At 46.2% G+C, this 22,078-nt stretch overlaps 1 protein-coding gene across 1 annotated transcript in view; it reads left to right on the top strand.

Moving 5' to 3' along the window:
* Positions 1 to 22,078, top strand: part of BAALC (BAALC binder of MAP3K1 and KLF4) — an 87,117-nt gene that overhangs the window by 50,621 nt on the left and 14,418 nt on the right. The window contains exon 2 of the mRNA NM_001083508.1: positions 20,066 to 20,232. Within this exon, the coding sequence (NP_001076977.1) occupies positions 20,066 to 20,232 (167 nt within the window). The remainder of the gene's footprint in view (positions 1 to 20,065; positions 20,233 to 22,078) is intronic.

Below are 22,078 nucleotides of genomic sequence, written 5' to 3'. Positions count from 1 at the left end.
TCACCGACTCGATGGATGTGAGTCTGAGTGAACTCTGGGAGTTGGTGATGGACAGGGAGGCCTGGCGTGCTGCGATTCATGGGGTCGCAAAGAGTTGGACACAACTGAGCGACTGAACTGAACTGAATGTTATTCTGAGACTGGACCACAAGGATGACTTGATTTATAAGGACTGTAGTGATTTCTGTATCTGACTCTCTCACTAAATGTGAGTGCCTGTGGGGTAAAGACTGTAACTATGTATCTGTGAGATACCAGAGTCTGGTGAAGTGTCTGGGCATGTGTTGGGTTCAGCAGATACTGGCTGAGATGAACTGATGGAAGCAGTGGGTTGAGTGTCAGATATGAGTCAAATTGGTGAAGATGGTTGTAGTCTCAGAGGAATGGGAACAAAGAGCAGGGAAAAGACTTTTAGAGTGGCTATCTTCTCAGAAATGTATGGGGCACCATGTGCTGATTTTTTTTTTTTTTAACAGCAGCTACCGAGCCAGGGGGTCAGTAGTGTGGGCCCTGAGTAAGCCAGTCCCGGGACTGCATTTGTCTAAGGCCCTGCATGCCCTTGGGCTCTTGAAGTTTCCCACAGGGCTGCCTACCTACCTCCTTGTATATCATTGAGGTATTATCCAGACACTCAGTGAAATTTGGAGAAAAATCAGTTTCGATATTTTCTTACAATGAAGAAAATCCCTAGAAGGGATTTTGATTTTTCTCAGACTTCACATCCCTTGGTTCTGTTATGCCAAACTCAGCAGAACCTTTTGCCTTCAGTCTTTCCCAGCATCAGGGTCTTTTCCAATGAGCTGACTTTTTGAAGGCAAAAGGAGAAGAGGGTGGCAGAGGATGAGATGGTTTAGATGGCATCACTGATTCAACGGACATGAACTTGGGGGCAAACTCTGGGAGATGGTGAGGGACAGGGAAGCCTGGAGTGCTGCAGTCCATGGGGTCGCAGAGTCAGACATCACTGAGTGACTGAACAACAACAGCAGAACCTGTTTCAAAATGAATCCGTGCATTTGGGATGGAGTTAGGTCACACAAGCAGATTATTGGCTTTACAGGTAATGTTGTCCAAGCCCATCCGTTGGAAGAGCCACCTCCTTCTGTAAATATCAAGAATGGTAATAGGATTTAAAGCAAAACCAACTGCTCCTACTTCTGGATTCTTGCAGGAACTTGTTGAGGGTGGGGAGCTTGAACTTGACTTCTCAGAAGAAAATATTAAGCTTAAACCTGCTTTAAAAACTATCCAAGGAGACCTCAGAGACAGGAACTGGGGATATAAGAGCCAATTACTGCATTTCAGAGATAGAAAATCAAATCAGCCCAACTGGAGGGTTTTTTTTTTTTTTCTGCTTCTGATAGAAAACTCACAGTCTGTCTTATGTGATGCTACAGAAGGGGTTTTAGATCTCACCAACTGTTTAAGCATTCATAGCGAACTGTAGTGAGTGGCCTGGGAAGCTTAATTCTGTCCATTCTGTCTGTGTCCTTTTGAAATTATTGAAAATCTTTTCATCTAGATCATGGTTACAGATGATTATTCCAATTAATTTACGATTGTTTTCCTTTTCTCGCATTTCTTTCTAAATATTAAATTGCATTTATCAGGTGTGTATTTTGGCAGACACTATCTTTCTGAAGTGGCGTTATTATCAGTCACAGTCTTCTGAGAGTGGTTTCCAATTTGGTGATCCCAGCTGGGAAGATTATCACCTCAACAGTGCATTCAAAGGGCTAAGGGACACTCCAGAAGCAGGCAGAGCCCCAAAGGCAAGGCTCTCCTGGCTGGACTCCCTGCCTCCAGGCTTAAGCCCTTTGAATGGATCCTCCATACAGTTCTCAGGCTGCCACTGCCCACAGGACGGCATCCAAACTCCTTGACAATGTTTGACACCTGTGATTTGGCCTCTGCATCTCTTTGGCTGATTTTGTTCTTTGCCACCAGCAATATCTTTCTTGCCCACATCCCAAATATCTCCACCAAAGGGCAAGGGCTGAGTCTCTCCTCCACTGCTGACTCCCAGCCCTAGAGTAGAGCCCAGCACATCGGAGTGCAGTAAATATTCATGACCGTCTGGCCCATGCTCCGTTTTCTCTGGCTCAGCACAGAGAAAGCCATTTCTCTTCAGGACAACAAAGGTCCATAGCTGGCCAAGCTCCAAATGATCTGTCTTTCTAAAGAGGGGGGGCCAGTGAGGGCTTGGGGATACTGGGTTTTATCTTTTACCCTGTCACATGTGTCACATAACAGCTCTCTAATGACAGTATAGTAAAGAGACCCTCATCTGCCAGCCATGTGCTCTGTCGTCTGGGGCTCCTATGTTAGCTCAACCTTCTGACCTTTTGATGCATCTCCTGGGGCCCCATAGTCTCTGGGTCTTAGACTCTTTGCATGCGTGCGGGCTCAATCATGTCTGATTCTTTGCGACCCCATGGACTGAAGCCTGCCAAGCTTCTCTGTCCATGGGATTTTCCTGGCAAGAATAATGGAGTGGGTTGCTATTTCCTTTTCCAAGGGATCTTTCCAACCGAGGGATCGAACCCAGGTCTCCTGTTTTGCAGGCAGATTCTTTACCATCTGAGCCACCAAGGAAGTCTTGGACTCTTTAGGGGTTTCTATGCCCTGACCGGATCTGAAACAAAGCTGTGGACTTGGCAAAGTTGATCTTTGATAATACTCTCTTGTCCTCATCTCTTTTCTCCATTTTCTGTCACCCACCTAGTACCCCTCCCCCCACCCCATCCCTTTACTCTTGAGTAAAGATCTGGAATCAATATCTTGTTGTGCCTGGGGGTAGAAAGTTGAGAAATCAGCCCTGACTGTGTGCCAGGCCCAGAGCCGGTCTCACCTGCCCTTTCTACCTTTGATCACCAATCTTTGATGCAGATATCATAATTCTCATTCTTTATCCAAGAAAATTGAAGCTTAATGATGCTGAGTAGTGGAGCAAAGACAGAGACAGAAGATAGGGACAAGATGTCTTTGGAGTCACACAGATCTGAGGATTGAGTCTTGGTTCCACCATTGGCAGACTGTTTGAGCAGGTTACTTGGCCTCTCTGAGATAGTGTCCTAGCCTGTAAAATGGGAATAATCATAGCAGAGAGTTTGATACTTGGTAGCCCAAAAGGCAATGGCACCCCACTCTAGTACTCTTGCCTGGAAAATCCCATGAATGGAGGAGCCTGGTAGGCTGCAGTCCATGGGGTCATGGGGGGTCGGACATGACTGAATGACTTCACTTTCACTTTTCACTTTCATGCATTGGAGAAGGAAATGGCAACCCACTCCAGTGTTCTTGCCTGGAGAATCCCAGGGATGGGGGAGCCTCGTGGGCTGCCATTTATGGGGTCGCACAGAGTCGGACATGACTGAAGCGACTCAGCAGCAGCAGCAGCAGCAGCAGCGGCCCAAAAGGGAAAAAAAAATGGAAAATGTTATTATTTAGTCACTTCAGAAACGTCACACAGATTGTAAGGTGCAGAGCTGGGATTTGAACCCAGGCCTGTGTGGCTGCAGATGCGGTGCCGCCCATTGTAGCACATGCCTCTTGGACACACAGCCGCCAGTCACACCTGTTGAATGAATGTGTATTTAAGTCATTCAGCTCACAGACACTTAGGGCCCCAAGAGGTACAGGCTCAAAATGGAGGCAGATTCAAAGATATGGAATAAAGGAAAAAATGCAATTCAATTCCTGCTTTATCTTACAAGAAAAGTATCACAAAAGAAGGAATTTTTAATTTTTTTCATTAAAAAATTAAAGTCACTATTGGCAAATAAAATTGTAAGATACTTAAAGTATACTACATGATGGGCTTCCTTTGTGGCTCAGATGATAAAGAATCTACCTGCAATACAGGAGACCGGGTTTGATCCCTGGGTCAGGAAGATCCCTGGAGAAGGGAATGGCTACCCACTCCAGTATTCTTGCCTGGAAAATTACATGGACAGGGGAGCCTGATGGGCTACAGGCCTTGGGGTTGCAAAGAGTCAGACATGACTGAGTGACTAACTCACTGACTTGATATATATGTGCATTGTGAAAGAATTTCCCCCCATGCAATTAATACATATTCATCACCTAAGTTCTACTCTATTAGCAAATTTCAGTAATACAATATGGTATTGTCAACTATAGTCACCATGCTATACTTTAGATCCTCAGATCTTATTCATCTAATAGCTGATAGCTTGTACCCTTTTAACAACCTCTCCCTATTTCCCCCACCCTTAGCCCCTGGCAACCACTTTTCTACTCTCTAGTAGTAGTTTAGTCGCTAAGTCGTGTCCGACTCTTGCGACCCCATGGACTATAGCCTGCCATGGACTAAGCCCATGGACTATAGTTCCTCTGTCCATGAGATTCTCCAGGCATGAATACTGGAGTGGGTTGCCATTTCCTTCTCCAGGGGATCTTCCCAGCGCAGGAATCGAACCCGGGTCTCCTGCATTGCAGGCAGATTCCTTACCGACTGAGCTATAAGGGAAGCCCTATCTACTCTCTATCTCCATGCATTTAATTTGTTGTTGTTGTTGTTGTTGCTGCTGCTGCTGCTGCTAAGTCGCTTCAGTTGTGTCTGACTCTGTGCGACCCCATAGACAGCAGCCCACCAGGCTCCATCGTCCCTGGGATTCTCCAGGCAAGAACACTGGAGTGGAAGATTACACATATAAGGAATGTCACGCAGTATCTGTCTTTCTTTGGCTTATTTCACTAAACACAATGCCCTCCAGATTCATCCACGTTGTCACAAATGGCAGGATTTTGGAAGGAGTTTACTTTTGCTACATAACTAAACCTCTTTGAAATCCTCTGACTCAGATATTTTTTTTTTTTACAAATCTGGCAGTGGCTCCCTCTCCCTCCTCTTTCTGTCCCTGACATGGCTTTTTTGCTTCCTGCTTCTTCGCCACCTAGACCCTAATAAATAAGTCAACCTTCAGTTCAGTTCAGTCTCTTAGTCATGTCCGACTCTTTGCCACTCCATGGATTACAGCATGCCAGGCTTCCCTGTCTATCACCAACCTCCAGAGTTTACTCAAACTCATGTCCATTGAGTAGATGATGCCATCCAACATCTCATCCTCTGTCAAACCCTTCTCCTCCTGCCTCCAGTCTTTCCCAGCATCAGGGTATTTTCAAATGAGTCAGTTCTTTGAATCAGGTGGCCAAAGTATTAGACTTTCATCTTTAGCATCAGTCCTTCCAATGAATATTCAGGACTGATTTCCTTTAGGATGAACTGGTTGGATCGCCTTGCAGTCCAAGGGACTGCACTCTCAAGAGTCTTCTCCAACACCACGGTTTAAAAGCATCAATGCTTCGGCACTCAGCTTTCTTTATAGTCCAACTCTCACATCCATTCATGACCACTGGAAGAACCATAGCCTTGACTAGACAGACCTTTGTTGGCAAAGTAATGTCTTTGCTTTTTAATATGCTGTCTAGGTTGGTCATAAGTTTCCTTTCAAGGAGTAAGCATCTTTTAATATCATGGCTTCAGTCACCATCTGCAGTCATCCTAAGTCAACCTAATGTCTCCCTTTTCTTTGATTTCCTTTCCACCAGTTAATTAAGTGGATTCTTCAACTCAGAAGCAAGGCATGAGGTCATTCTAGTGTACAAGAATCCTCTCTGCTTTTAAAAGATTAGGAGAGGCAGAGAGAGGTGAATTTCAATTACCATGCTCTCTCTCCTGGAACTAACTAAAATTTAAACCTTAGTGTTAATCATAGTATAAGAGATACTGGGGAAGGAATTTTAAGCATCAGTGGAGGCTGGGGGGTTCTTCTGCACAAAGTTGACCCTGTAGACCTTTCAGCCTGGACTCAAAGCCCAGAGGTCCGGGCCTTGGCACCTTTCCCACACCCCACCCCAACCCCCATCAAAGCTCCCCTTCCCTGCAGCGAGGCAGCCATCTGTAGAGAAAGGAAAGGAAAGGCCAGTGTGACTCACCTCTCGCTTTATTATCGCCAGCCCCTAGGCAGCATGGCACTGTCCTGTCACCAGCCCTTCCTGTAGCTGGACACAGGATGACCTTATTGGGCTGAGTTTGTGGGAGAACTGCTCTTGCCAGAGGGTCGTGACATTCATGATGAGGGAAAGCCATCCCTCCTTCCTGCAGCATGAGCCCCTAAAGGGCAAGTGGACTTAGGGTTTGCACTCAGCCCCAAATCCTGGAAAGACATCTGCCCTGATTGGGACCTCCTGGGAGTCACAGTAACCTGAAGAGGGGTGTGGGGTGAGTGGCCAGCAGCCTTTAACAGGTCTCTCCTGGGGAATCGTTATGCTGTTTATGTGAGCTCTTTCCTCCACTTCCTGATACCACCACAGTCATGGGAACCGCTGGCAGGTTGCACCTTTGCACTTACTTCTTTGGGATTTCAGCTGTTCAGTCCATCACAGGAGGAAACACTGAACACACAGAGGTCTGTATGACAGCTTCTTTCTAAGTGATGATTCTAGCTCTGGCAACCTGCTCAACGGTTCAGGACTCTTCCAACAAACATTTCTTGAATGCCTAATACATGCCAGATCTTGTCATGAACAAGACAGGTATGGTCCTTGGCTTTGTGGAACAACCAGACTAGTGGAGCAGGCAGACCTGGAACAAAAAATCCCAACAGTGATGAATGCTGTGTTGACATACACGTGTGTGTATGTATCATGCAAAAATATAACAATGATAGCATAGTATGTAATATAGTTTTTTCTTTCCTATACAAAAACTGTCATTCTTACATATTTATCATCTAATTGCTTTATTCCACTTATTATTAAATACTGATGGAGTAGGAAATGGCAACCAACTCCAGTATTCTTGCCTGGAAAATTCTATGGACAGAGGAGCCTGGCAGGCTACAGTCCACGCAGTTGCAGAGAATCAAACACCACTGAGCTTGCAAAGAAAGAGATTATATACTGGACTTCTACCTACATAAATCTTTATGCTTTTTAAATTACTGTATAGAATTTCACAGTGTAGGTAAAACACAGTTAACTTAGTAATTATCCAACTAATGAATGGCTACGTTGATTCCACTTTTCACTGTTATAGGGGTGTAAAGAATGTCCTCAACAGGCCTGGGTGCCATGGTAAAGAGATTTTCTACAGTAGGTAGAAAGTAGTAGCAGCCGACTCTTCCTGAGTAGTAGACTCAGACTGAAAATGCTGAGTCAAGGGGGACTTCCCTGGAGGCCCAGTGGTTAAGAATCCAGGCTTCCACTGCAGGGGGTGGGGGGTGGGAGGGGAGTGGTCATGAGTTCGATCCCTGTTCTGGAAACTAAAATCCCACATGCCTCAAGGTGCAGCCAGTGAAAGAAAGAAAAAAGGAAATTGCTGAGTCATGATGTGCACAATTCTAAACTTGCCTAAATTCTACCAGTGGTCCTCCAAAATAGATAGTTCTATTTGGACTCCCACCAGCAATTTATGAGAGAATTCACTTACTGACACCTTTCCACATTTAGTATTATCAGACTTAACTTTTGCCACTCTGAAGGGTGAGAAATGATACCTTGTTATTTAAATTTTGCATGGGTCTATTTTCCAGTAATTCTTAAATAAGCTATTGAATTTCCAGTTAAATTACAGAAGCAGGAAGGATTCAGGCAGGCAGGTCTTTTCCATCCTCCAAGGACAGCCCAGTGCTGGTAGGCACAGAGGAGGCGCTCAGAGATGCTAGAGCATTGATTGATTGCTTTGGGTAATTTTAAATTTCCAAGAATTAAAATTTCTATTCACTTGACCTAAATCTCCTGATTCTGATTGACCCAAATATATTTCTTATATCTAATGAGGTTTTATCACTAAACGTCTAATGTCCACCTAAGAGAAAAATTTAGTACCAGCTAAAGCTGGCCTGACAAGAGCCTACTGAAAAAGCTAGTTGTACTAAATTTAGAAATGTCAAGGAATTAAAAAAAAAAAAAAAGGCAAGAAACCAGCTGCCCCTTCCTTAAAGGGCTGCTGCTGCTGCTTCTAAGTCGCTTCAGTCGTGTCCGACTCTGTGCAACCAATGGACGGCAGCCCACCAGGCTCCCCCGTCCCTCGGATTCTCCGGGCAAGAACACTGGAGTGGGTTGCCATTTCCTTCTCCAGTGCATGAAAGTGAAAAGTGAAAGTGAAGTCGTTCAGTCGTGTCCGACTCTTCGAGACCCCATGGACTGCAGCCTACCAGGCTCCTCTGTCCATGGGATTTTCCAGGCAAGAGTACTGGAGTGGGGTGCCATTGCCTTCAGGCTAACCATCCCCAAAGTGACTGAACTAAGGCAGAAAGAAAACAGGCAGGAAAATTGCATTGGAAGACTTCTTCCCTGAGGACAATTTCACCAACTAAGCAGATGTCCAGGGCAGGCTGAGGAGACAAGCATGGAGCCAGCCACCTTTGGAGCCGTGTGAGAGGTAACCCCTGGGGTGTTTTTAAATCCCTGACTGATTAGATCTGCAGACTTTGTGGGAAAAGGCCAGGCCACAAGCACGATACGTTGTCTGAACACATAAGGATGTGGGGTAAGAAAAAACGATCAAAGTAAGCCTCCCCTTTCAAGCTTGCTTACCAAAAAATGGGACCATGATGGGCAGGGCCTTGGCCAAGGAATGTCACAGCCCTTGGAGAGGACCTGTCCCACCTGACTCCTAGGATTTCCTTCTGGGGCATCAGTTCGTCACCCTGTTCTATAATGACACAGCTGTTCAGGGTTCCTGGGGTTGCTCAGATGAACAATTCTCTAAAGAGGCAGTTTCAGCCTGAGTAGGACGGTGGACTCCAGACCAGGCCATGTGGGCGAGGAAGGGGGCGTCAGATACGTGACTTACTGTCTTGCAAACGACCTCTGCCTTGCCGTGCCCTCCATCCCTCATAGAGAATTATGTCTACACCAGTTCAATTTCTTGTCTTCCTTCTCCCACCAATGAGAATTCAATCTTTCCCTCCATCCCTGGTATTCCCTGTGGTGTGGAAGTGGGGGACTTAGAAGCGACGGGGAGGGGTGGTAAGAAAAGGAAGGTGGGCTAGGGGAGGCCTGAGCTGACAGACTACAACCCTACTGGGCTCTAAGCCTCAGGTGTAACCCAGCACCCAGCGTAGCGCCTGGCACGCAGTAGACACTGTGTTGTGTGTCAGTCGCTCAGCTGCGTCCCACTCTCTGCGACCCCATGGACTGCAGCCCGCCAAGCTCCTCTGTGCACGGAATCCTCCAGGCAAGAATACTGCAGTGGGTTGCCATGCCCTCCTCCAGGGGATCTTCCTGACCCAGGGATCAAAGCCAGATCTCCTGCATTGCAGGCAGATTCTTTACTATCTGAGTCACCAGGGAAGCCCCAGTAGGCACTGAATATTTTTCAAGTGATTGACTAATTGAAAGACAGATGACAAAAGTGTAAGTGATCTATGAAGAGGAAGAAGCAGATGAAGGAGGAATAAGGCTGAGTAGAAATGGTGATAGGTACGGGGGAAGTGGAGCAGGATTAGGGCCTCGTCTCATTTGTTAAAAGCTGTATGTCTAAGCAGTGAAACACGTTTGGGGACAAAGTAGGCAAAACATCAACTAACAGCTATCCCTGGTTGGTGGGATTATGAATAATTTTCATTTTCTTATTTTTTTTTTACCAATATAGTCAATTTTCTATATGAAATATCTATTTCTCATACAAGCAAAATAGAAACATTATTTTATAAAAGGAAAAGCGAGGTGATACAGTCCCCTCAAAATTGAGATATTGATATCCCAACCCCCAGTACCTCAGAATACAATTATATTTGGAGACAGACTCTTTAAAGAGGTAATTAAGGTAAAATTAGGTCATGAATTCTATTGTTTTAAACCAGGCAGCCTGTGATACTTTGTTGTGATGGCCCTAGCAACTAATACACAAGGGAGACATTTTTAAAGTTTAAGATAATTACTCAGTACATTTGTAACTTATGTAATATTGCGTTGTACTTCAGCTATACTTCAGTTAAAGAATATTTCTTTGATACAGACAAAAATAACTTTGTAACTTCATAACGACCAAAAAATAGAAAATTTTTCAAGGAAAGACAAAATGGACAGGGAATAATATCAGAGAAGTGTTTTGGGCAATTTGGGAGGAAGACTATGGAAAAGCATATGGCGTTGTTATGTTCTTAGCATAGCAGTATTGTGTACCTTCGAAACAATAAGCTCTTTGATGGGAGAGAGAGCTGAGTTTTTATTACAGAGTCGAGACAGCCCCGCAGTAATTAACTCAGAGATATGGCCGTCCCCTCCCTGGAGTATCTACTCTGTAATGATCTCTAAGCAGAGGTGGAAGCTTCAAGGAAGGGAGGTGCCACCAAGGGGATCAAAGTGAGAGCAGAGGCTAAGACGGACAGGTTCTAAGGGTATTGGTAGGGAGAAGAAAAGGGAAACTGTGAGTTTTCCTTTTGGCTACCTCCCAGTTTATTGCTTGTTTGTGGTCTCCTGAGTGTCTCATTCAGAGAAGGTGATGGCAACCTACTCCAGTACTCTTGCCTGGAAAATTCCATGGGCAGAGGAGCCTGGTAGGCTGCAGTCCATGGGATCGCTAAGAGTCAGATACGACTGAGCAACTTCACTTTCACTTTTCACTTTCATGCATTGGAGAAGGAAATGGCAACCCACTCCAGTGTTCTTGCCTGGAGAATCCCAGGGACAGGGGAGCCTGGTGGGCTGCCATCTATGGGGTCGCACAGAGTCGGACACGACTGAAGCGACTTAGCAGCAGCAGCAGCAGCAGCAGAGTGTCTCATTGGGGAGAGAATTCAGGCTCCCAGTTCATTGCTTGTTTGTGGTCTCCTAAGTGTCTCTTTGGGGAGAGAATTCAAGGGTGATTTCACCGGGGACAGATAAGACATTCCTTACTTCTTGGGGTCCGCTGCTCTCAGCAGGTGTCTGTCTTGCACGCTGCTGGGTATCACGGCTGGGGACAAGGGGAGCCGTTTTCACCACCAAGCCCCACAGGCAAGGGCAGGTGTGACAGGCTAGAGATCCATCTCCGGGGCTCTCCTGGTGGGACTCATGACCTTCCAGGACTGTGAAGTGAGTACTGCAGGCATCCTCATGGACCTGAAGTCCATCGTTCAGTCTCTCTCCCTGACTGTTGCTGTTCAAATCCAAACATGCTGTGTTTTCTCAAGACGATATACCATTCTAAAATGTGTTGCTCACCATTTTTTAAATTACAGCTTCATTGAGCTATAATTCACATACCATACAATTCACCTATTTCAAGTGTACAATTAAATGGCTGTTCATATATTCTCAGAACTCTGCAGCCATCCCCACAATTTTAGAACATTTTCATCACTTAAAAAGAATCCTGTATCTATTAACAGGCACTCCTCATTGCCCCTCCAACCTCCCCAGCTCCAGGCAACCACTAATCTACATTTGTGTCTATAGATTTGCCTCTTTTCTGATCTTTTCACATAAATGGAATCATACCATATGTGGCCTTCTGTAACTGGCTTCTTTCACTTAGCATAATGTTTTCAAGGTTTATGAATGTTGCAGCTTGTCTCAATATTTCATTGTGTTTGCTGCTAAGTAATAGTCTGCTGCTGCTGCTAAGTCGATTCAGTCGTGTCCGACTCTGTGTGATCCCATAGACGGCAGCCCACCAGGCTCCCCCATCCCTGGGATTCTCCAGGCAAGAGTACTGGAGTGGGTTGCCATTTCCTTCTCCAATGCATGAAAGTGAAAAGTGAAAGTGAAGTCGCTCAGTCGTGTCCGACCCTCAGCGACCCCTTGGACTGCAGCCTACCAGGCTCCTCCATCCATGGGATTTTCCAGGCAAGAGTACTGGAGTGGGGTGCCGTCTACTGTAGGTATAAACCATATTTTATTCATCCATCAGCTGGTGGATATTTAGGGTATTTCCACTTTGGGGCTGGTATAATGCTGCTATGAACATTCATGTACAAGTCTTTGTGTGGATATAGGTTTTCATTTCTCTTGGGGGTATACTTAAGACTGGAATTTCTGGGTCTGTGGCAACTATGTCTAACCTTCGGAGGATCGGCCAGACTGATTTCTAAAGTGACTGGACCATTTTATGTTCCCACTAGCAGTATAAAAGTGTTCTAAATTCTCCACACCTTCATCAAAAGTTGTCATTATTTGTCTTTTTTTATAGCCATTCCATTGGGTTTGAAGTGATATTGTGGTTTTGATTTGTATTTTGCTGTTAACTAGTGTCCTTGAACATCTTTTCATGTGCTTATTAACTGTTAGCGTATCTTTTTTGGAGAACCGCCTATTCACCTCCTTTACCTATGTTTTAATTGAGCTGTATGTCTTTTTATTGTTGAGTTGTGTACATTTTGGGTAGTAAGACTCCCTTACCAGATATCTAATTTCAAAAATTGTTCCTCTGTTCAGTGAATTGTCCTCTCACTTTACACATGGTATCCTTTGAAGCACAAAAGTTTAAAATTTTGATGGTCTGTAATGTATCTACATTTTATTCTTGTTGCTTTTGGGGTCATTTTTAAGATACCATTGCCTAATCCAAGGTCGTGAAAATTTACATCAATGTTTTCTTTTAAATGTTTAATAGTTTAAGCGATTACATTTAGATCTTTGATCCACTTTGGGTTAACTTTTGTATATCGTGAGAAACAGGGTTCAATTTCAGTCTTTTTTGTGTAGATATTCAGTTATCCCATACACTTGAAAAAGCAATTCTTTCCCCATCCTTCCCCAAAATCAACTGACAGTCATTGTAAGGGTTGCTAAACATTTTTAAGGATTTTCTTATACCAGTCACACAAAAAGTCACATGTAGGGACTTCCCTGATGATCCTGTGGTTAAGAATCTGCCTTACAATGCAGGTGACTCTGGTTCAATCCTTGGTCGGAGAGTTAAGATCCCACAGGCTTGGGAGCAACTAAGCCCTCGAACCACAACTAGAGAGTTCCATGTGTTGCAACGAAAACTCCTGCCTGCCGCAACCTGAGCAGCCAAATAAATAAATAAATATTTTCCAAAAGTCACATATAAGCTTCTTACACGTCATGTGTGTAATCAAAAATTACCCACAAGGATGAAGAAATGACAGACACCTTCCTATTCTAGTTCATTTTGAAAAATTGAGGAAACAAATTCTCAGTAGTTGCAGTTTATTTAACTTATAACTCAGTTCAGACAGACTTATTATCAGCCACGTATTCAGAGCCTGAGCCCAGATAGTGTTTGGTGAGCCAGAATTTTATCTGATGTGACTTTAGAAGATTCTTCCCAAACAGACTGCTAATGACTCAACATTTTGGATTCTGAGCATTGAGGGAATGACTTGCAGGTGGTTTTAGTGACTGAAATATGTGATCACCTTTAACAAGGGTTAAGGAGAAATGGCCCTTTGTCCTGCTCCCCACAAGTTCCCGGCTATCTTTTTTAACTTCTATGCTCTGCCCCTCTCCCATTTCCATTTCCAAAAATAGCAAGAAACTGGCAAGAAGTCCCGGGTTGCAATTTGTCATCCAGCTTTAGACACAGCTGTTTCCCCTCTTCTGGCAAAGTCAGTGATTTGGCTTGTCTTCTGGATGGAATGAACATTTTGTGAAGGGTGTCCAAAAAGGACATACCCCAGGGGCACACAAATATCCCTCAATTTACTGCTACAGAATTCACTGTGGAAAGAAATGGAGGTAGGCATTTTCAGTGAACCTTCAAAACTACTAGGAGTGTTGATCTCTATGCCAGGAGCGTAGAAGTGTAGTCTTTAGAATTCCTTGCCTCAGAATCACTGGAGGTGGGGGAAGGATGGAAAGAACTTGTTAAAATGTATATTCCGGAGCCCCCAATGACTCAGAAGTTCTGGATGGGGGGTGGATGTAAGGACCTGTATTTTAACAGGGACTTTAGGTGGCTCTCTTGGGCTTCCCTTGTGGCTCAGCTAGTAAAGAATCCGCCTACAATAAGGGAGACCTGGGTTCGATCCCTGGGTTGGGAAGATCCCCTGGAGAAGGGAAAGGCTCCCCACTCCAGTATTCTAGCCTGGAGAATTCCATGGACTGTAAAGAGTCAGACACAACTGAGTGACTTTTTCTTTCACTTAGGTGGCTCTCACAAACACTAAAATTTGAGAACTGCCTCCTTGGGAGCTTTTCCTCAAAGGTAATGTGAATGAATACTTGCTGAGATCACCAGCTTTGGAAATATACAGAACCAGAGTTAAACTTCAGTTTCTTTTCCTACAAAATAAGGTTCACTCCCCAGGTCCCAGGTAGAAAAGGGCTGGCCTGGAGTAGGGATGCGGATGAAGCTCGGGATCTAGTACAATTCAACTTTCACAACAGTGTCCCCCCAGTCTGGGTCACTTGGCACCCTGTAGGGTTGCCAGATAAAATTCAGGACACCTGGTTAACTTGAATTTCAGAAAAACAACAATAGTTTTTCAGTGTAACTGTGGCAACAATGCCAAGGCGAGTTTCCAGGGCCCAGGGGCTGCTAGGACAAGCTCCGTAGAAGGATTTGGGACATTGTTCCTTGATTGACAGCCTCTGTGTCTCAGTCTCCAGCCCTTCCGGATATTCTGTGAGCTCCTCAGATTATTTAAATGAATCACTTTTCAACTTTAATTCACTGACGTCAATTTTTGTTGCTTGCAGCTATGCGCTCTGACTGATAGAGCGTCTGTAACTCCCTACTCAACAGCTTACCATCTGTTCTCTCTTACCATCACTCCTCTGAGCTCCCCTTGAAGCCACCAGGAGCCTCCTAATGGCACAGTCTCTCTGGCTTTTCTTGATTCTATACCCTTTTCTGGTGGAGGAGTGTGTAGAGGACACAGGGCACCCATGGAAACTCTACTGGAAGGGAGCTAGGAGAGTAAAGACCCTGCCTCAGTGTGCTACTGCAGAGACCCCAGCTCAATAGCTAGTGATGCCCACCAGCAAACCCAACTAGAAGCCAGTGGGCAAGGGAGCCTGTGAATATGACGCTTTTCAAGTCAGAGTTCTAGGCCTGGAACAGGGTAAAGATGAGGGGAAGATGAGTGTGATGAGGCAGAAAGAATATATTGAGCATGCAGGGTATATATGCTGTCTTAGGTTTGGTTCCTTGAAGCAGAGCCCGAGATGGGGTTTGTATGCAACTGACTCCTGGAGATACTCCTGGGAGAACCATATGAGGAGGGGAGCCCGGAAAGCAGGATGGGCCAGGGAAGGGAACTAGGCAAAGATGTATTAGTTTCAGGATGAGCCTAGTCCCAGCTTCCTCCCCTGAGTTACTTTGGAGAAAAGTTGTTTTGTAGAAATTATCCTGCTCAGCTGGGCTCTTATACACACACCGCTACACACTTTTTATTGGCCATGGGCTATACCTGACATAACCAAGCCTCTCCCAGTGAGGGGGCCTCCTTTGGCCAAGGACAGGCCTTAGGAGAAGGGGGCAGGCATGAGCTATTGGCCACCAGCATGCACCGCAGCTGGGGTCAGATGACTGAACCTGGGTGGGGGCACCAGTAGCATCTGTCAGAAGGACATCACCTCCTTGTTATCTCTGCATGATGAGGCAAAAATTCTTTTCCCCTTGTGCACTTTTATAGTTGACAGGTTTTCTAATATTGAGTCTTATTCTTTTTGGAACTAGACACATAAAATTAAATCCACGAAGTGAAACCACCTGATCGATTGTAGGCAGAAGTAACAGTAAATGACTCCGTATTCTTGACCCACTGCAGTGACCTCTTGACCACACTGAGCAGATGGTCCTGCTCACTGGCAATGCCAGGCCCAAGCTTGGCCCTGTTTCACTGCTTATGATCAGGGATTTTCTTGTTCATCAGGTTCGGTATGGGCTTCCCAGGTGGCTTGGTGGTAGAGTCTGCCAGCCAGTGAAGGAGACACAGGTTCAATCCCTGGGTTGGGAAGATCCCCTGGAGCAGGAAGTGGCAACCCCCTCCAGTATTCTTGTCTGGAAAATTCCATGGACAGAGGATCCTGGTGGGCTACTGTCCATGGTGTCGCAAAGAGTCAGATACAACTGAACAACTGAGCGCACACACACACACACATGCATCAGGCTCAGCGGGCCAGTCGTTGAGCTCTTCATAGGCCCTGCTTGTATGACTCATAGATCAAGAATGTAATTAATATGGCTAATAGAGGGGGGCACCTGAGGAGTCAAGGCAGCTGGTGCTGGACCTTAAATAATAATAAGTGCAAAGTGACATGCATGCTCAATCACTTCAGTCGTGTCTGACTCTTTGCGACCTTGTGGACTGTAGCCCACCAGGCTCCTCTGTCCATGTGGATTCTCCAGGAAAAAAATACTGGAGTGGGTTGCTATGCCCTCCTCCAGGGAATCTTCCCAACCTGGGAATCAAACTCACATCTGCTGCATCTCCAGCATTGCAGGCAGATTCTTTACCCTCTGAGCCACCTGGGAAGCCCGTGTGGCAAACATATTAGAACCTTAATGTATGTTGTCTCGTTTAGCCCTTACAATAGCCCAGGAAGTGGGAATTATTTTTCTCATTTAAGCGTTGAGGAAGTCCCTAGACTGGGGATTAAGAAGGAGCTCTAACTTTTGTTCAGCCACCAATGAAAACTGAAAACACTAGACCAAATGAATGGCCATGTTTCTAGGAGTCGTGAGTCTCAGCAGAGACACCCAGGGAGTCAAGGGGCCGCTGAGAGGGTAGGGCTGACCATATGCACCGCAGCCACAGCAGCTCTGCCTCGATCTGTCTGTTGTCAGGACTGGCTTCCTGGGTGTGCCACCAGGGCAGCCCCACAGGGCCTGCCAGGCTCAGAAGGGGCCTGTGCATACGATTTAGTGCCCTGCAGGTGCCATCCTGAAATTCTTAATAGTTTTGTCTAAATTTGCGTTTTGTAAGTGAAATACTATGGAACAGTAGAACTTGTGCCAGGAGCTTGGAGCTCTGCCTTGTGCTTGGTCCCACTTCCTGTTGCCTCTCGGCTTCTGTGGTCTCCACTGTCTGCTCTTGGCCAGTTGCTTTTCTTTTTCCCAGTCCATCACAGACAAATAAATGGTCCTATGTATATGATTAACACCCAGCTGGCAGCAATTGTGACTCACCTCGTGAGTTCGACAACACTGAAACTGGTCTAATACTGTCTTCAGCCAGATAAGTTCAGTCGGACAGGTTCACCCTTGGAGGTTCCAGTGATGTCAGATTGTCATTTGTTGTTGTTGTTCAGTCGCTCAGTTGTGTCCAACTCTTTGAGACCCCATGGACTGCAGCATGCCAGGCTCCCCTGTCCCTCACTATCTCCCGGAGCTTGCTCAAGTTCATGTCCATTGAGTCGGTGATGCCATCCAACCATCTCATCCTCTGTCATCCCCTTCTCCTCCTGCCCCCAATCTTTTCCAGCATCAGGGTCTTTTCCAGTGAGTCGGCTTTACACATCAGGTGGCCAAAGTATTGGAGGTTCAGCCTCAGCTTCAGCATCAGTCCTTCCAATGAATATTCAGGGTTGATTTCCTTTAGGATTGACTGGTTTCATCTCCTTACAGTCCAGGGGACTATCAAGAGTCTTCTCTGGCACCACAATTCGAAAGCATCAATTCTTCCATGCTCAGCCATCTTTATGGTCCAGCTCTCACATCTGTACATTTCCAAATGCTTGTGTTCAGTTCTTATAGTTATCCCACAGCAGACCAGTAACAACAGTGGACCATGATAAAAAGCTCTGCTTTAGACTCTTCTGTGGGTGTCAGGATCCTGGAATTACCCGTCCAAATCACACAGACCTGCTTCCAGGGTCCTCATGGGCCTCTTCACCTGAGTCATTCTCCCGGTTTGCATTTCCCTAGGCCAAGGGGCAGCTGTTTGCAGGGGGCAGTGGGGATGGAGATTGAATATGTATGCTGGGGTGTCTACATATGCATTTGAAGCACTGCTGGTGCAGGATGGAGGGAGGATGGGAAGAGAAGGGGGGCAGGCTGCCAGCTGGTGGAGGAAGAGGAGCACAAAGATTTGGAGTGAGCCCAGCTGAAGGAATCCAGCCATTTCTCGACACATCTGGACCTTATCCAGAGTGCCTGCCAGTCAGGAAACTTTCGATCAGGCATCTTCCGTTTTGACTAACAGTGTTTTGAATGCGGATTTCTATCCTGTGGGCATGGTCAGGAGCCTCCTAGCACTTTGCAGAGCAGGTGGGGGGCATGTGGACGTGTGTGTCCTTCAGGTCCCTCCCTTAGCTGCACGGAGACTGCAGCCTCCTCAGCTCTGCCCCTCCCTCTCTTAGTGTATCTGATACACGGCTTCTGATGCCTGCCTCGAGCCAGATTTCTCAACACTCTGGGAAAGGACTTTGTTTATTTTCCTTAAGTTTGAAAGCAAACACCCCAAAAGTAAGACCCCAAAGTAACACCCCAACACCCCAAAAGTAAGACAGGCAAATGACTCAAAAATTTAAACACACACACACAATTAGCCAATAGGCATATATCTTATGTTTACATTTTATTTGTAAAGGATATTATGAATGATCCAAATGAACAGCTGGATAAAGAGGTACACAGGGCAGAATCTGAAAGAGTTCTAAGCACAGGATCTGAGCTGTGGAGTTGTGGTTGCCACCCTCCCAGCATCTGTATGCTTTCACCAACTTGGAAGCTCCCCCAAACGCTGTCACATAGGGATGTTTAGGGAGGTTTAATCATGTAGGCATCATCAGTTACTAACTCAAGTCTCCAGTCCCTCTCCCCTCACCAGAGGTTGGAAGGTGGGGCTGAAAGTTCCAAGTTCCTACTCAAGGTCAGGTCTTCCTGGCAACCAGCCCTCACCCTGACCTAGGGGGCCACCAGGAGTTGCCTCCTTATAACAAATAGTGCTCCTCTCTTTCCTGTCACTCATGAAATTCCAAGGAATTTGGGAGCTCTGTGTCATGAAATGTGAGCAAATACAAAATGCTGTCACCGAAGGTGTTGCTATCCCCCGTTATTACTCGGGAAATGACAAGGGTTTTAGGAGCTCTGTGCCGGGAACTGGGGACGAAGACCAAATATATGTTTCTTTTTGTATCACAGTGTCCTACCCTCACAGACCGCTCTGTCATTGCCGACTGGCCTTGGAGGAGTAGAATGACTGGCCTGCCCAGCTGCCCTTGGCCTCCCTGTGGTCATCACAGCCTCTGCTGTCTTCCTGTCTCCCCCTTGCCACCCCCACCCCCAGTGCTCCCTGGACCACTTTTGTCTTTTCAATTAAATACTCTATCCATGAATTCCTCTCTGTAGTCCTCCTCTTGCTTTTCTTTTTCCTTTTTTTGTGGCCTCCCCACACAACTTGTGGGATCTTAGTTCCCTGACTGACCAGGGATTGAACCCTTGCCCTCAGCAGTGACAGCTCGGAGTCCTAACCACTGGACCACCAGGGAATTCCACCCTCTTGCTTTTCACTGAGGCCATATTTAAACTTCATTCTGTCGTTTCTTGGCCTTCCCTGGGAGGAACCACATACTCAGTCCAACACCTTGAAATGGAATTATGTAAAAAACAATGTGTTACCTTCAAACTAGTAATCCCACCTCTAGGAATTTATCCTAGGAGATAATTAAGAATAAAACTTTAGCCCCACTGGCTTTCATCACTGTAACATTTGATATGAAAAGGTAAAAACAAATATCCAATTAGAGGGCATTAGTTAAATAAATAGTGACATATCCATACAGTGACACACCAGACAAGGTGTATGGCAGAATACTTAAGGGTGTGGGAAAATGTCAATGATGTATTATTAAGTAATAATTTGAGGTTACAAAGTTATTTTAAAGTCTCAGTTTTGTAAAAACAGGGACTTGCCTGGTGGTTAAGACTACGGGCTTTCAACACACAGGGGTTACAGGTTCGATCCCTGGTCAGGGAAATAAGACTGCACATGGTCTTGTGGTCAAAAATTATTTTTTAAATTTTTTTTAAAAAAAGAAGAGGAAAAAACCCACACGTGTTCTTATAGAAAATGTAGCTCTGCATGATGGGATTTCTAGGTGACATTTATTTCTTCATTTCTGCTGTCTTGGGGATTGTTTGCAGCAACTGCCATGGGCAAGACTCTAGTCCCATGTTCTGCTTCCCTCCCCGCAGGTGTGCTGGAAGATGGCGTGACCTCCAATGGCGTGCCCCGATCGACAGCCCCAAGTGGAATATCCAACCCAGAGAAGAAGATGAGCTGTGGGACCCAGTGCCCGAATCCTCAGAGCCTCAGCTCAGGCCCCCTGACCCAGAAACAGAACGGCCTCCGGACCGCAGAGGTAGGTCACAGCCGCAGAACGGACGAGAAGGTTGCTTTCGGGCAGAGCCATGCTGAGACTGCACCCACGGAAGCGGCCGTGATGGCTCACCTTACCAAAGGAAATTCTCCACCCACCCGTGTGAAAATCGTTGCAAAGAAAACAGCACGGCCCCACCTCCCACCCCCTGCCTTGAGGGCTGCTGTGTTTGGTTGAATCAGCGGAAATGGATCCTTGATATTTGGGCTCTAGAGGAAGTGTGTGTTTGTTTAAATACAGCTTTGTTCAAGGGTCTCCTTTGCTGTCTCATCTTGATAGTGAGGACTGTACTGGTTGCAGGAACTAGTCTCACGCCAGGCAGTCGGCGTCACAGGGCTTGGCAGGGAACAAGACCAGAGCCCAGCATGTAGGAGACAAGCCTGGAGTCTTACCTCACCCTCCAGCCAGGCAGACAGCAGAAGGGTCCCCCGGGGGGATCCTGTTGTATGATGTGGTGACGGCACCACCCCACACTGTTGCTATTGGAGATGGAGTGGGGCTGCAGAGTCCCTGGACCTAGCTGGCATCCTTTCTGATTCTTTCTTTTCTCTCAGAGCCATTCTTGGGAAGGACTCTTCCTGCTGCTGCTCCTGACTGCTCCTTAGCAGACCAGCACGGGGGTCTGCAGTCTTTCCCCTCTTGCCCCCAACTCCATTCCTCCCTCTCACTTCCTCACCATCCCCCATAACCCACTTCAAAGTCCACTACTTACCTGCTCACTCAATACCTGTCTTTCCCATCTCCTCTGTCAAAACTTACTGGTCCTATCCCTCAGGCCAGTGCCATCTATTGGATGTCTGAAGATCCGACTGGATTATCTAATGATAGAATTCTTGCCCATATCAGTGAGTTGCCTCTCTAAGCTTTGGTCAGAAAACCTGTTGCAAGGTGAGCTCCAATACTCCTGGACTAAATGGCTTTGCAGAAATCACTCAGTCTCCCAGAGTCTCAGGATCCTTATCCACACAATGGAAATGACACCAAAATGAGAGAACAGACGGGCCTGCTCTTTGGGAACTGAGAAGTGCAGTGAGAAGGGAAGTAAGGATTCAACAGAGGCTGGTGAGACACCCAGCACCACACCCCGAGAAAGGAAACACTGATGGTAGTTCTTCAGACACACAGAGGGTCCTGGCTGGGGAGTAGATTTGAGGGCAGCGGTGGCCTTCCTGGGGTCCTGTATGGTCTGCTTTCTTTGTGCATAAGCTGACCTTCTAGAGGCCCAAGCATCATTGCCATCTCCCAAGGCAATCTGGGTCCCACAGAATGACGCCCAGAAGCTCAGTCACTGCTCTCGGTCAGGCCCTGACTTTTGTTCCCCAGCCTGCTCCCCACACCGCACGCTCACCTTTTGAGCCAAGATGAGCACCAAAGGGAGGAAGCAGCTTCGCCCAGTGTGAGTGTGCCTTCACTTTAAAATCCATCACTTTAAAATTGTATTGTGCAGTTTATACAGTGCTTTTAGGTCTTCTGGGCTTCTCAGGTAGCTCAGTGGTAAAGAATCCACCTGCCAGTGCAGGAAATGTAGGTTTGATCCCTGGGTCAGGAAGATCTCCTGGAGGAAGAAACGACAACCCACTCCAGTGTTCTTGCCTGGAGAATCCCAAGGACAGAGGAGCCTGGTGGGCTATACTCCATGTGGTCACAAAGAGTCAGACACGACTGAGCACGCACGCTTTAGGTCTACTGGCTCATTCATTTTACCCAAGAGTGTGTAAAGTAAGCATCATCCCATTTTATAGACAAGGAAACTGAAATTCACTTGATCGATGACATGAATAGGTCTGATAAGTGCTAGAGATGGGTGTCAGTAACATTAAATTGAAAC

This window comes from Bos taurus, chromosome 14 (assembly GCF_002263795.3).
Source record: "Bos taurus isolate L1 Dominette 01449 registration number 42190680 breed Hereford chromosome 14, ARS-UCD2.0, whole genome shotgun sequence".
NCBI classification, from domain to species: domain Eukaryota; kingdom Metazoa; phylum Chordata; class Mammalia; order Artiodactyla; family Bovidae; genus Bos; species Bos taurus.
The sequence above is the reverse complement of the archived record's forward strand: the minus strand, read 5'-3'. Positions and strand labels throughout refer to the sequence as shown.